This window comes from Sus scrofa, chromosome 18 (genome assembly GCF_000003025.6).
Source record: "Sus scrofa isolate TJ Tabasco breed Duroc chromosome 18, Sscrofa11.1, whole genome shotgun sequence".
Classification (NCBI taxonomy): domain Eukaryota; kingdom Metazoa; phylum Chordata; class Mammalia; order Artiodactyla; family Suidae; genus Sus; species Sus scrofa.
In genome coordinates, this window is record NC_010460.4 from 18,450,166 (window position 1) to 18,466,209 (window position 16,044).

Sequence of the window (16,044 nt, forward strand, 5' to 3'; positions counted from 1 at the left end):
TTTCTTACTTAGTCTTCTCAAAAACGCTAGATGAGAAGCCCAAGCCTCAGAAGTTAAACTACTTGCTCACAAGGTGATAACAGCCAGTAAGGAATGGACATGGGATAGAAATCTATGTGTCTCTGGTAGCATCCTTCTGGGGTCCTGGAATATGCCTTTCGAGAAATGCAGGGTGCTGTGAGGCTTCCATATTTTCCAGGTAGAAAACTGAGGTAGACTTTCTCCAGGCTTTCACAGTGGGCCTCTGTCCCCTTAGGGGTAGAATGTTAAGGGTGAGGCTGTTTCAGGCTGAAGAGCCGCCTGAGCAAAGGCACGGAGAAGAAGTCCAAGCATGTTTGGGGAATCGCATAATCCAGTCTGGCAGGGGTCTGAGGGAGGGGTTAGTGCAGGGTAGGAGATAAGGCTAGACAGATAGATAGGCACCAGATTTCCTTTCTTAAATACCAAATTGAAAAGGAAACCACTTAGGTGTACTTTCATGAAAAGAATTCACAGAGTTAAGGTCTTTATTTTATCCTGAAGTACTCAGCTGTCAGTGTGTGGCTGGTTATGGAAGGAGACTGCATTTTGTTAAGGTTGATAGAGGCCAGGAATTGGACTTCTGATTTCAAGACAAGTTTCTCAGGAAGTCTGAACACTGGGTTTGTACAACTCAACTGTCATTTCCCTGGACTTGTTTTTGTTAGAGAGGATAAAGAGAATCTGAAAAAGACAGGAATTTATCTTTGACAGATAGATGCCTCTCACTGCAGAGAAATAAGGCCTCTTTGTAACAGAGATAATTGAGTCTCCTCATACGAGTACTCCCAATTTTAACCTGGTTATATAAGTACCTGGATTTAGCCCTTTAATTCATTGTTGAGATTGCAACCCCAGAACATATGGGCACATGCAATTTTCTCTTCTGAGATAAATTTGCACAGCAAAATAGGCTCTTGTAAAGTAGGACACCATAATGTGTGAGTAATATTAGTGTTTTTCTCATGCTCTATACAGAATAATAGCTCACTCAGGAATGCCTGTAGAACAGATTGTATGCATATTGGCTATCTTGGAAAGAATAAAAAAAACTTTTATAATGTTTATTGTTTTTTCCCTGACTTAAAAGTATATTTCTAGAAAATTAGAAAACTGTTAAAAGCAAATAAAGAAGAAAACTAAAACAGCTAATAAACCCTATTAACATGTTGTCTGTATTCCCCACCCAAATCTATACACTTTGTGTATAGTTTTGTATTATGCTGTTTTCAATTAACGTTTTACCATGCACACTTTCCTATGTCATTACACTTCAGAAGCTTAATTGTAAAGGTTGTGTTGTCATATGATGTCTATCCTTTGGATATGCCGTAATTTATGTAATTATTCTCCTATCGTTGGGCATTAACATTTTTCTGATTTTTCATTTTTATAAAATAATGATGCCATGTAAATACACAAATGTTTGTATATTTCTGATTATTTCCTGAAGATAAACTGCTGCAAGCTGGAACCATTTTAAGATGCTCAGTGCTGAGTCCATGTTATCTCCAGAAAAGTTCTACTTGTTTGCATTCCTACCGAGCAAATGAGAAGACCCATTTCTTCCCATTCTAGCTAATGCTGAATAATTCTCATGTTTGTAAATAATTGCCAGTTTGATGGATGAAAAATAGTACCTAATAGTTTTATTTTGAATTTCTCTGATGGTGAGATTGAGCTTTGCATGTCTCTGTTTGTTGCTCATACGTATTTCTTCTCTTGAGGACATTACAGGTCCTTTCTCATTTTTTCCTAATGGCTTGTTCCCTTTTTTACTTATTGGTTTGTAAAAGCTTTATATAATTATGATATCTTTATTCATTGGAAACCAGTATAGCCTTGAAAATGAAGAAGAAAAATCTTTACTTGATGATTTAGAACAATACCCACTTTCTGTATTAAGTAAAAATAGAACAATAACTAAATAAACAACAAACCAAATTATAGAGCAGTATGACTAACATTCTCCTGCATATGTAAAAAGAGGAGGAAATAAAATATATACAAAATATGTAGTTGTTTCACTTTTGGAAGGAGATAAAAATTTGTGAAGGTGGTTCCCTTGCGGAGAGGGGGCCTGAGGGCCTGCAGGTCTGGAGTGAGACGAAGAGTTCCTTTCCATATTAATGATTTTTTCTTGTTTGCATTTTTACCTTATATGCATGGTCTTTTTTCTATTAAAGAACTAACTTAAAAACTCTTAATAAATTAAGTATATTATCCTTTTCTTGTTTATATATGTCACAAATATTTTTCCTAATTTGTTATTCACCTTTTAATTTTCTTTTTGTGGGCTTTTGACATATATGAGGTTTGCATTTTTACGTAATAAATCTGTTAACCTTTCATGTTATATTTTCTCTTAGTGCTGTAGATTCATAAAATCCAAAATAAGATATTCAACTATATTTTCATCTGTTAGCTTGCTTGGTTGTTTGGGGTTTTTTTCCATATCAATCCGTCTGTTAGCTATTTTGGTATATGATATGAAAGATTATCTAAATTTGATTTTTTTTTTTAGTTGACAGATTATTCCAACACCATTTATTTAATAGTTTTCTCTTTACCCACTAATTTCTGATGTTACCTTTGACATACATTAGATTTTTATATATATTCTAGGATTTATTTCTGTGTTCTTTCTTCTGTTATCTATTGTTCTGTTGCATTGTTTTGATCATTTATCTTTTCAAGATATGTTACTATTTAATAAGGCAGGTTCTCCAGATTACCTTTATATTATATATAATATACATAAAACCTTTTTTTCTCTCTTCTCATCTTTAAAATTCTTATAAGCTTTTTTTAAAGCCCATTGTGACTTGTATTAGGGCCAAACTTTAAATCTGTAAAGGGTTAACATCATTTCACTCTTAGTCATCAAGTTAGGAATATGCAATATTTGTCACTCTCTCTTCATTCAGGTCTTCTTTAATGTCCCTAAGGAAATTTTTATAAGACCTATAAAGGATTGATAAGTTTTTATAGGTCCTTTGCATTTCTTAATAGGTTTATATTCTAGGAGAGTATATTTTGTATCTGCAGTTATTACTGTAAATGAGATGTTCTTCATGTTTCTAATTGGTATATAGAAAAAATATTTTGTCAGTGTTTTATTTATTTTATAAATAGGTTATTTTTATAATTTAACATATTGATTTCCCTTATTCTCATAGATCCTCTTAAAGTTTCTAGGTATATTATATCATATGCAAATTAAAATTTAATATTCTCTTTAATAACTACACTTCTTATTTCTATTTCTTCTCTCCTTATACTGGTTATGATAGCAAATTATCAAACCTTTTGGTATTAAGTTCCCTCCACACTCTTAATTTTCGAGAACCTCAAAGAGTTTTGGTCTTTGTGAATTATATCTTTTAATATTTAGGTTTTAAAATTTGAAACTGAGAACTTTAAAAATATTTGCTTGCTATTTTTCTTAAAATAACAGTACTAAATCCATTAAGAACATAAGCACTTTTACAAAAATAGTTATGTTACCAAAACAAAAACATACATGGAGAATCACATTGTTTTACACTTTTTATAAGTCTTGTTAATGTGTGATTTAATGGAAGACAGCTGATTCTCATACCTTCTTCTGCATTCAGTCTGTTGCAATATGCTTTTTGGGTTGAAGTACATGAAGAACATCCAGCCTCACACAGATCTGTAATTGAAAAAAAAGGAAGATTATTTTAATAGCCCTTTCAGGTAATCATGGATATTTTTCTCTGACACTGCATTAAAACTTGACAGCTGGTAGCTTCTTAAAGGTTAGTTGTAGTGTGGAATCTGAAATCACATCGGTGCACTTTTCATACTCTGTTATATTAAACCCATCGTTCTGGTCTCTCTTACGCTTTGATTTCTTTTACTCATACATGATTTTATAACATCATTCATTGGTCATTTGGAAAATGCTAGTTCATTGAGTTATGAATATCTTCTAAATGTGACAAATTTCATTACACAATATCAAAAAAGTCATATTTATTAAACACCAATACCTATCATACCAGAAAAGTCATTAAGATGGGAAAGAAGTCAAGCTCTTGATAGCAAATAGTTTCCAAAATTCTGATTTTTGTTCAAAATTTAATTGTTGCAACAGATCCCATCAGTTTTCCTTGAAATGAGTTCACTTAGATCATTTTTGAAATACCTGCCAAATGCACGAGTCTAAATAACCATAGTTATCCTGTCAGTTTTTCTTCTAAGTAAAAATGGTGTTCAAGGTAAAAGCAGCACTAATCACATTCATACTTTTCCTTGAGATAACAGTGGGATGTTGGTCTGTAGCAAACTGGCTGGATGTGGATTCCCTCATTTCATCACACAGAATATTAAAAAAGTGTGTACTTACGGGTGAAATTCAATAAAATTATTACTACTACTTCAGGGACTTTTTAAAATGTGACTGCCATATTTATTAACTGTGATTGTGGATGAAAAATACAGTGATTACTAGTAAAACTCAGTACCTCTGCCCTGATTCTTGCTAAGGCAACAGCAGTTTTATCTACCATTTCTTTTGCACCATCAGTGCAAATATCAACATGATTAAAAAAAAAAAAGACTAATAGCATCTTAGAATTATGAAAATAGTTTCCACTTTTCAGATCTCCCAAAGGGGTCTTGGGGACTTCTGGGATCCACAGACTACAGTTTGAGAATCTATATGTTAGCACTTACAGAACAATTTAATAATGGTAATATGAGTTCCTTTTCTCAACCTAATGTCAATGGAATTGACTAGCAAACAAGTACAAATTCTGCAGTTAAATTTATTTATTTGTTTGCAAATTTTAGACAATGATTCTGCAACTTCAGATCCTGATGCTGAAATCACCACCAGGACCAATGGGAAAGGGAGCCCCGGGGAGCAGTCACCAAGCCCCGTCCAGTTCATAAACAGCGCAGGAGCGGGGGACTCCAGCCGCTCGACTCTTCAGAGGTGCTCTCATCACATTCACTGCATTTTACCTTCATTAATCTAGATACCAATGTCAGTGATTTAATTACCTTAGAAACAGATTGGCAGTAGTGAGGTCCTACACTTTCAACTCAGCCATTCTATTTTCTCTCTATATGAATGCCACCTCCTGAATCTTTTCACAGCATTCTCAGTTAATGTAAGAATATACTGGTACGGGAGCATTAATTTTCACTCCTCAACCCCGTTCTTCTCAGCCTTCCTATATGCAAGTTTGCTATTTGGATTTAGCTTTACAATCACTATCTTTTGACTCAGGGAGTATGATTTCCCCCCTCGCCTTTTCTGTCTGCTGCAGCTTATAATTACTCTGTCTAGAATCAGAAGGAAAAGATAGTGCCGACATAGTGCTCTGATATTAAGTAGGCGCAAAGGAGAGTGAAAACAGCGCTGGTGTCAATTCTCAAATGCACATGGCAGTTTCATGATCCAACATTTCCTCACAAATATTCACTGTTGATTATAAGATGGTGCTGACTTCCGGCACACATCCATCCCCTCTACTGGTAAAACTGTTCTACTAGAGAAGCTAGTTCTACCAGAAAAAGAATTGCTATCCTCAATACCACTATTATTATTTTTATAACTACTTCTGTGCAAAGACTCTAAAGTTGCATTCAAAACAAGATAGATCATGGGGACGCGGCTTCATAGGAAACAGAGTTTCCTCTCCTGTGATTCAACAAGATGTGCACCACATGGCATGTAGTTATAGTGTTTATTGGATTTAAAGGCAGAATTTGACTTGCTGTGATGGGAGAGGAACTGTTGGTGCAGACTAATCTGGTTTGGCGTGTGTGTTTCCATATTTGCCTAGAAAAGTGATCATTTTCTTATTCCATTATAGATATTTCGCTACTTGCATTTTTTTTCCATTTTTGGCCACCCCACGGCATATAGATTTCTTGGGGCAAGGGATCACATCCGAGCCATAGTTGCAACCTAAACCACGGCTGTGGCAATGCCAGATCCTTAACCCACTGTGCTGGACCAGGGATTGAACCTGTGACCCAGTGTTCCCAAGACACCACTGATTCTCTTGCGCCACAACAGGAACTCCACTACTTGCCATTTTAATCATAACACCTATTCTTCTTTTTCCTTTGATTCACGTTTTTGCCATATTCTGCCTATATTAACATGGCAACCAATTTTATGACCTCAAAAACAGAACTTCCTCATTTTAATCCTAGTTTTTCCACCCTTTATATGAATTACTGCCAAATCTAAAATCCTCTTCAACATCAATGTTGTAACCTATAAAATGGAAGTGAATACAGATAACTATTGAAAATATTAAGATTCAGAATCCATACTGGATTAGGTCACTGCCAAGTATATGAAATATACTAAAACATCATTGTTACTTTATATGACATAAACATACACAGAAATGCCTTCACTTTTCCTGTCCTGTCAATCTTATTCTTTCCTCTTTTGCTGTTTTCTTACACTCACTGGAATTCCATTGGATAACTGTTCGCCTCTTTCTTTCTCTGAGTGCTTCCCTTGTCACGGGAGGCAGTATATGGCCTACAGTTTCTACCCCCTCTGCCATACTGATGACCTAACATGCATTCTCTAAAGGTAAGTATGGACCGTGGATCCCTTCCCTGGGGTCCAGGGTGATATAACGGGAATCCGTCTATAGGATCGTGCATTCAGAGAGAGAACTGAAACAGCATATCCATTTTCCTTTTTCTTTGAAAGGTCTTTTGAAGAGACATTGAGCACTCGCTTGCTATTCTGAAGGAACGTATTTGACCTTTAAGCCACCAATCCCTGACTGGTGTCCACTGACCTACTTTTTCACTTGCAGCGTCATCAGTGGTGTTGGAGAACTGGATCTAGACAAAGGGCTTATGAAGAAAGCAGAGCCCAATACCAAAGACAAACCTTACCCTGACTGCCCCTTCCTGCTGCTAGATGTGCGAGATAGAGATTCTTACCAGCAGTGCCACATTGTTGGAGGTAAGAGAAGGAAGGCTTTACAGCAACTCACTCCCAAGAGCAGAGCCCCCTCCTGAGCCCAAGCAGGCTCGAGCCACATCTCATGGTCTGCAGTTGAGGAAACCATATGTTAGCCAGATCCATTCAGGGAACCTGTAAGCTGGCTCCACTGCATGCTCTGAGAGGCCGGTGACGTTCTCAGAGGGCTCAGGGGACCAGTGCTAAATGTCAGAAACAGTGAAATGAAACTTCCTAATTTGTCCATAGTGTCCTGTTTCTTTTCTTTCACAAAAGTATTTAGGCTTAGAGCTGGTTAATTTTGAGAGTACGTTTCTCTTAACTCTTAGACTTTAAACCAGCTGGGAATTGGGACCAAGTTGTACCGAGAGCTACAAACTTCCTAAGCTTTTTCTCCTCTTTGCAGCTTACAGTTACCCAATTGCAACTCTGTCTAGAACAATGAACCCTTATTCAAATGATATTCTTGAATATGTATCCTTTGTTGCATTTTAAGGAGTTGGGTGGTATGAGGATTGTGAGAATCAAACCGACCATGAATCATGCTCCTAGGAAGAAAACTCTGTGAAGACCCTTTGATATTAATTATCTTACTTAGCATATTTTAAAATTTGGATCCTTGGCTGTTGCTGAGAATGCTTCCAAGCCATCCTGTGGCGGGCCAAAAACATTAGGTTAAAGGTTATGATCTGTTGAGAGTTAGTCCTGAGACTTTTGTTTCCCCAGCAAGCTTTCCCAAGTAAAACATAAGGAGTTTTCCTTCTATTTTAATTTTTTTCTTCTTAAAATTTTAATATTTTGCTCATAAAAATCATACAAATAGAAAATAATTTAAATATGGGAAAATATAAAAAAGAAAATTGAAAGCTCCAATAACCACACAATTAAACAACAAACCCTTACCATATTTTTGTGTGTATTTTACTCTAGACTGTCTTCTATGTACTCTTTGTAACAAAATATAAATCATGCTGTATATATAATTTAGTACCTTGCTCTTCCCCACTTCATATTACAGTGTATTTCCCCACACAAACACAAGCTCTTTATAAACTCTATTTTTGATGCAGTATAATATCTCATCTTTAGACTCACTGTAATTTACTAAACCATTCTTTTAGGTGGTTCCCATTTTTTTTACCATTATAAATAAGGCTGCAGTGGATACATTGAGCATAAAATTTTTCTGTTCCCTCATCTGTAGAATGGAGGTTGTAATACTCTCCAAACAGTACAGATGAAAGGGCTGAAGAGTGTACAGTGTGTAGCTAGTGCCATCTGGGACATGGTGATACTAGTTTGTAAAAGGAAAGGACACCAGCATGTGTGTTTTCCATGACAGGAAAAAATCCTGAAGCCCTTAAAGAGGGGTCATCTGATGCTCCTTGAACTCAGAGAGGCAAACCTTGACAGCTCTTCCTTTTCCAGGGTTTCTGTATAGTCTAGGGGCATTAGCTCAATGTGGCCGAACCTTAACTCATATGACTTAGAAAAATGCCCACGGCAAGATCATCATTCTGTATGATGACGACGAGAGGCTGGCCAGCCAAGCAGCCACCACCATGTGTGAGCGGGGATTTGAAAACCTCTTCATGCTTTCTGGAGGTGAGGGGGCTGTACTCTGCTTAGGATTTAAAAGACAGATACTGGGGCCCACAGTCCTTCAACTCCACCCCTATCGCCTTTTTCCTCCCAGAACTCAGAATTTAGTATTCTGGAAAGAGAGAAAACCACACTGGTTGAAAGGGGTCAGGAGTATGTGAAACTTCCGTTAACTCCATCAGCATGTGTTTTTAATTCCTGAAATAATGATGTTGCTTTATGGCTCTATAACAAAGCCTTAATGCTGAAGACTTGAGCAGAAGGATTTGTGATGGAATTCTCAGAATCCCATATAACAACTGACATTTTCTGGTGTAATTTACTTAATGGCGAAGCAGTTAAGAAAGATTTCCCGTCCTTGTGCTGGCCTCAACTTGGAGACCAAAGATGAGGAGACATGCAGGCTCCTTTCCAGGCTTGCCTTGGCCTCACCATGCTAACACTGCTTTTTCTGATGATCTTCCACACCTAGGTCTAAAAGTCTTAGCTCAGAAATTCCCAGAAGGACTGATTACGGGTTCCCTGCCAGCATCTTGCCAGCAGGCCCTTCCTCCTGGTTCTGCCCGGAAGCGATCCAGCCCCAAAGTGCCGCTTCCACCAGCTGAGAATAAATGGAGGTTTACCCCAGAAGACCTAAAGAAGATAGAGTATTACCTGGAAGAGGATCAGGGTCATTCAGACAATCCTAGTAAGATATTTTGTTTCCTGTAGAACTTGAAAACATCAACCTCATAATATGAGAACCTTGATCTCTTCTAACATATTCAGATTCTTAAAATATTTTCAGGGGACGAGGAATGTGCAGGTGCCAGGTGAGAACCAGGGAAGTGAGTGGAGGTGATCCCAGATCAAGGCAAGAATCAGGCATTCCACACAGACATAGAAAGAGAAGAGAAGGTATCAGTCACATAACATGTGTATCTCAGGCAGAGTTGAGAGGCTAAGCTAAGGCATTCAGATTCCCTCTTGGAAAGTCATTTCCTTCTGCTGTTTCTGAGTACATTTAAATTACTTCCAGCCTTTCATTTGTCACCTTGCTTTCTCTTTTTCCTCTAATGGTTCCTTTCCCCTTCTCTACCTAGAAGGAATGAAGGATAGATGAGGTTGTTTGGGATAACAGAGAGGAAGGAAAGAAAAGCTATCTGGGTTTCCTTTCATCTCGGCTCCCTTCCCTAACTTCTAGTTGATCTCAAGAATGAAGAGCAGGTTTTAGCATAAAGTAGATGCTGAGTAGGACTTCATTAGCTTAAAAGTGGTTGTAGCATAAGACTTCATTTGTTTAAAAGTGTACTTGGCAGATTGTCCCTGGAATCATTTGCAGCTCCTCTCCCTGCTTTCTTGCTCCTTTCAGGCCGGCTAAGCCAAGCTAATGCTTCTGGAAGAGACTCCAAGGTTCCAGGCGCTCGCAGCAGTCAGAACTTGCCCACCAGCGGCTCAAACCCCCGCTCACTGGGCAGTGGCCATGTGCAAGGCAAACCCTGGAAGTAAAGATTTTGTCTGTTTTAGTCAAATAAATGTTTTCTCTCCTTTCAGAACCCCTGAGTAGTTCCCAAGTTGGTCATTTTCAGAAACTGCTGCAAAGGAAAGACCTCAACATGTGTGATAGAGGCTCTCTTCCTCTCTCCAGCTCGTTTCCACCTCCTCTCCCACATCCAAATTGGGAAGGATTTTTTACAAAAACCAGAGGCATGACAGGCTCTAGTGTCCTCCCTGTTGTTTATAGAATATTTAAGTCTCTGAAACTGATAGGAAAAAAACTGTCTAATTTTTTTAGGCTTTCATTTTTTTAATAAGGTCCAGCTTGTTTGGGTCTATGTCCTGCATTGTTTTGTAAATACTTCAGGCACATCTGGTGTGCCCATCCCAGCTACTTCTTTTTCACTCAGTGTTCTCAGTTTCATGAAGGTTCTGCAGGTAGGCTTTGCAGTCCAAGAATCTGTCCCTGGGGTGCATATGATCTGAGTTTGCAGCTGCCCCCAGCCCCCCACCCCCATCCAGGCATGGACCCGCTGGCTGAGGAACTCTTTCCCCAGCACCCGCTGCAGGCTCTGTCTTGAGTTTGGAGGCTGGTGTCTATGAGCATCACCCAGTTTGAAGCCTTAGTAGCAGCTCACACGCTCCACGATGCCCCTCCTCACTGGATGTTTTCCTGGAGCCAGCACAGTGATGCTGTGTGCTCCGCTGCCTTCACAGGAAAGCCCTGTCCACTGCACAGGGCTAGGCTGCGAGCTATTGAAGCCCCCTGGAGCCGTCCCTCATTCGTGGTTGCTTTATTAGCTGTAAATTCCCATTCCCCAGCTCAGACCCAACCATCTTAGATGGGTAGAAGTTACGGCCACTTGAAAACATCAGCTTTGATTGGGCACACTAGGTGAGGACGACTCCAGTCCTTTGTCAGAGCTGACAACCCCTTAAACCCTTGCTTAAAAATACAGTATTAGTCTAATTGAGTAATTAGTGCAATTTCCTGCTTACTTTTCATTCTCATGACTGAGCTGTGATTAGGAGGTTGTGATTATAGATTCTTGTTTGGGCCAGAATTTTGAATCAGCATTAATTGAATTGCTAGATGACTGACATTCATTCCATTTAATTGGGGGAGCAAAAGACCTCAGGTAAGCATAAGGAACTCTGAAATCATCAGGAAAAGGAAAAAGAGCCTTGTTAATTTTTATGGTCTGTGATCTGTAGCTGTGATAAGGGACTAAGGAATAAATTGTGCTCTTTGTCATGGCAACCAGCTTCTGAAAAGCCAGCTGAAAATTGCCTATCCTTAGGTGGTTATTGCTGCTGGGTAAGATTTGTCTTAACGGGACTATTTTCTCGCCACCAAAAAAAAAAAAAAAGTATCACAGTATTTCCAGCATGGGGGGGGGGGGCTGTGTTTCTAGGAGAAATAAAGGTAATAAATATCTTATAGAGACATATGGAAAAATAACTTCCAGATTCAGCCCAGTTCTGTTTTAGTGTGTTTATTCTTCTCTACTTGATTTCCAAAGTGTAACATTTTCCGATGCTTTAGAAATCAAACAAACCAGGGACATTGTTCAGATGTCAAGCCGTGCCCAATTTTCCACAAGATTCAAGAATCTTGTATAAAATTCAGCCAACGTACACATAGCTTTAATGAGGAGCCTGTCGTGTTTCCCCATAAATTTATTGCCTGAGAACTAAGTTCAGCCTTTTGCTAATGCCAAAATGCTCTGGCTTTTTATTTTCTTTACAGCATAGATTTTTTAAAATGCAGATTTTTTTTCCACACTCAACTTTCCCTTAGCACGGACATGATTTTCAGCCATTTTGGACACACATACATTTTTAAGAAAAAAAATTTCTTTTTTTCTGTGTGACAGAGTTCTGGTTATGCCATTTTCAAGTTGACTAGTCAGGAGTTTAGATTTCCCCCACTCTGTTTTGAAAATAAATGATAGTCCCCCGCTTCGTTCCTATTTTGCATTCCCATCACCACACAACACTAGTGTCTTAGAAACTACTGTGTATATATGCAAAGTCATTGTAGCCGACCCTATTAGATTTGCTGTGCATTTAGTTGAGAGATCTGGCAGGTTGACTATGTTTATGTGTGTTTCTCCATAGTGCTTTGCCTGTTGGTAAGAATTTTAAATAACTACTCCTCAAAGACCTTTCCTGATTCTGCATTTTGTGTGTTAAATATCACTTGCAGTTTTTACATGCTCAAGCTATTGCTTTCAATGTTTTGCTTTACTAGTTTCTTCATTAGATTAACTGGCATGTATTATTTAAGTGATCTGTGACACTTTGTGCAATTATGAATGTCAAAGATTAAAGTACATAGTTCTTAATTTGTTGTCTGCCGTTACTACACTGAGATCTGCCAGTGACTCTCCTCCTCTCTGTTGAGATGATCTGGGGAAGTCACATGAGACTGGGGTGATTTGAAAGAGTACCTCTTTTTGCTGCATCTCCTAGGAATGCATAATTGCTTCATAGAAATGAATCAGGCAATCATTCCAATTAGGGCAGTGGACCTTTTTTTGACTCTCTAGCCAAAAGGCCTGGGTCTTTCTTCGTGATGCAGGCAGGGGCTGATGACCACCTTAAACACACTGCAGCAGGACTTTCTTGTCGGTGTTGCAGGGGTTGATGAGCAGCTTGCCTGGGAACCTATAACCCCCTAGATGGAAAGTGCCTTATCAATGTGCCTACCACTCCTTCTGAGTGACAGTGATGGCCGTGGTCTAAATAATACGTTCAGTACTTTAAAGGGGTATGTATTTAAGAAAGAAAGGAGGGAAGGAAGGAGAGAAGCAAAGCGGCAAGAAGTGGGGAGGGAGGGAAGAATGGCAAGATGACATTACTCACTGGAGAACAAAAAGAACATCCTGGCTGTAATAACATCAGGTTTAATCTATTGAAAGGCACAGAATGATTCAAATGGCCTAAAAGTAATTTTATTTTTTACCTTTAGTAGAAAAGCAGAACTAGCACAATCATATTGAACCTGGGATGTAACTCAGAATTAAAGAGAACAAATAATGTTCATTAGTTGCTGAGAGATTTTTCCTGTGGTGCTATTGAGATTGTGCAAAAATTTGTAAGACCTTTGGCTACTCACCAAGAGCACAGAACAACACAAACCCTTCTTTTCTCTAATTCCCTTGTGGAATATAAGTGAAATCAGAAGCCTAGGCTAGGAAGAAATATGTAGGCAGTTTTTCTTGTGTTGGTTTTGGTTTCTGTCATGTTATATACTGGTTATAGATTCTGTCTTTTATGCTATCTGACTTTTTTAAGGGGGATAATTAATTTCTGTCCACCTGGATTTAAATGCATGACTCCCTTCCTGTTCTACTTGGAAGATAATCATTAAGAACCTTTCTTTCCCTGGTTCCAAAATATTCCCAGTGTCTTTAATGTGCAATTATTTTTTTCACAGTTTTTTCAAAGCTGTAATTCCCATAATGCTTTCTTTTTTCTTTTTTCAAGAAACATCAAAAATGTAGATTTTAATACATCAGTTTATGTGAGCATGATGATATGCTTACTGGCGGTTCAATTTTTTAATTAAAATATTTTTTCCTATAAAACCAATAAATAAGACACAGTGTGCTTCCAAAGTGTTCAGAATACATTTGGGTAGTAATATTTTCCTAAAATTGCAGTAATTATTGAAATTGCTATTGTCACGTCCTTAAATTGGTACACAGGTCAGCTATAGCATAAAATATGTAATGGTGGCAATTTGTCAGCATTGAAAATTCTGACAGAACGGGATTCAGTGCATGATTTTATGTGTTTACAAAACTATACTGCCCCACCCCCACCCCATTCTCACTCTCTGATGTTGATCTCCTTTGTTCCAAATGCAGACGCAAAGTCTCTTCACCTGCATAACATCTCGGGGCACCTGGTGAATGTGTGGCAAACAGAGGTCACTTATTAAACACTGTTGTTTGATGGGCTACATTTATTAATTGTTTAAAATTATTTTGACTCTAAGCTCCCAGAGGGTGAAAATCAGCAGCTACATGACAGTGGCCCTTAATAAGGGTGTGCAAATAAATGAATTGAACCTGTCGAGACTGAAGTCTGGGCTGTAAAGCCCCTTGTGGTGGCCACTCAGCACTGGTTTGCCATTCTGGAGACCCGGAAAGCCTCTTATCTCTTGTCCCCTTGTACATCCTACTTTTGTAGGAGAGGCATTCACAACCCTGAGATTGTTAGACTACCCTCTGCAGGAAGCTGTCTGGGCCATCATTATTACCCTGGCTGTCTGCAGTCTGTTTTGCTGGTCCCCTCAGACTCAAAGTCATCTTCAGAACTCATTGGTTACAGATTGAACACCATCCACCATCCCCATCTGAGATGGGTTATTTTTTCTCTTTTGTTTCAGTTCTTAAAGATTTCCAGGTCACAATACTAGCAAACATTTATGGAGAGCTTACAATGTGTTAGGCAGTGTACCTAGATTCATTTTATGTTGTGATTCTCACAACATCCCTATGAGGTAGGCACCCCCATTTTCAGGTGAGAAGACTGAGGGTTAACTGGAAATTAACCAACTTGCCCCGAGTCACTCAGCTGGAGGGTGGAAAAGCCACTCTGCTCTGTGCTTTCCACTCTGGGTGGACACAGCCACTCTCTCCCTGGTCAGGCTGCTAATTCACCAATGGAAACTCTCCCTTGGCTGTTGGCTTCCCTTCCCTCCTGGTTCCCAGAGAGCCCACTGAAAGCCTTCTTTCTCTACCTGAGAAATCAGGGACTAAAACATCTGCTCCTGGGAACATATATCTCCAAATTCCATGGTCTGTGTCTGGTGACCTATCTTGAAGACAAGTGCTCTGGGTTTCTGAGATTTGTTTTGTTTTTTAATGAGCACCTAATGAGGTGTACCACATAGGGAATGAGAGTTACAGACTTTTCATAGGAGAAAAAGGCAGTCTGTTTTCCTGATTGGTTGAACTAGTCCTTCAATAAAATTCTATTGATATGATTTGTGTCTGATCTTCTCTTTCCTCTGTGGTGATGTTTCTGATTTAGGCTAAAACATAAATTGTGTGATTTTGGCTCATGGCCACAGGCCTGGGCTTCAGGGAGGGAAGCAGCAGCAAACTCCTGTGCCTCAGTCCACGTTAGCAGAGCTCTTGTTCCACTTCACTCTTCTAAAAACGTTGCTGAACACACCACTGTGGTCAAACAGAAGACTTTTAATTTTCTTCCTTTAGTTTGGCAGTAAACATCTGGCAGTCTCCATATCTGGGGTTGTTAGATGGCGCTCACAGTTTGAGTTGCCAAATTAATGTAGATCCTGAGAGCTTTGGGGAGAACTCATTACCCTCTGACAGTTTTTCAGATTTGACAGGTGCTCTGTGCTACTTTCTCAGAGTTCTTCCTTCACCTGGACAATCTGAATGTTATGGTTGGTCACATCAGTTTCCTGTAAGGAGCATCTGGGTCTTAGTGTGTTCACAGAATGATGTTTCTGTCCTTAGAGTCCTTAGAGCAAAAGTCCATCTGCATCTTCACATTCACCTAGTCCCATTTGCCCTTGCAAAACAACTGCTGAGATGAGGAATAGCCCTGCACTGGATGAGGGACCAGTGAGGTCATATCTGGATTGAATTCAATGACATTTCAATTTTAACTTCAGGCCACAGCCAGAAAGCTGGACATGTATCTTAGTGTTAATTCAAAAGACTATCTGAAGGATTCTCATGGACCACCAATGGCCCACAGGCCACTCTGAGAACCATAGAGAATGGTCTGAAAACAAAGTAAAATGAGTTAATTTAAAAATAAAGATTTTTTTTATCCGACTAGGAACCATGAGGTTGCGGGTTCAATCCTTGGCCTCACTCAGTAGGTTAAGGATCCAGTGTAGCTGTGAGCTGTAGTGTAGGTCACAGACGCGGCTCGGATCCCGCATTGCTGTGGCTCTGGCATAGGCTGGCGGCTACAGCTCCAATTAGACC

General features: G+C 39.0%; 1 protein-coding gene across 2 annotated transcripts in view; it reads left to right on the forward strand.

Annotated features, from left to right (window-relative positions):
* The window catches only part of CEP41 (centrosomal protein 41), a 46,410-nt gene extending 33,996 nt beyond the window's left edge, over positions 1–12,414 (forward strand). For both annotated transcript variants that reach the window (XM_003134674.6, XM_021078823.1), the window contains 6 exons: positions 4,837–4,981; positions 6,840–6,991; positions 7,395–7,462; positions 8,479–8,593; positions 9,063–9,278; positions 9,942–12,414. In XM_003134674.6, the coding sequence (XP_003134722.3) occupies positions 4,837–4,981; positions 6,840–6,991; positions 7,395–7,462; positions 8,479–8,593; positions 9,063–9,278; positions 9,942–10,078 (833 nt within the window). In that variant the 3' untranslated portion in view covers positions 10,079–12,414. The remainder of the gene's footprint in view (positions 1–4,836; positions 4,982–6,839; positions 6,992–7,394; positions 7,463–8,478; positions 8,594–9,062; positions 9,279–9,941) is intronic.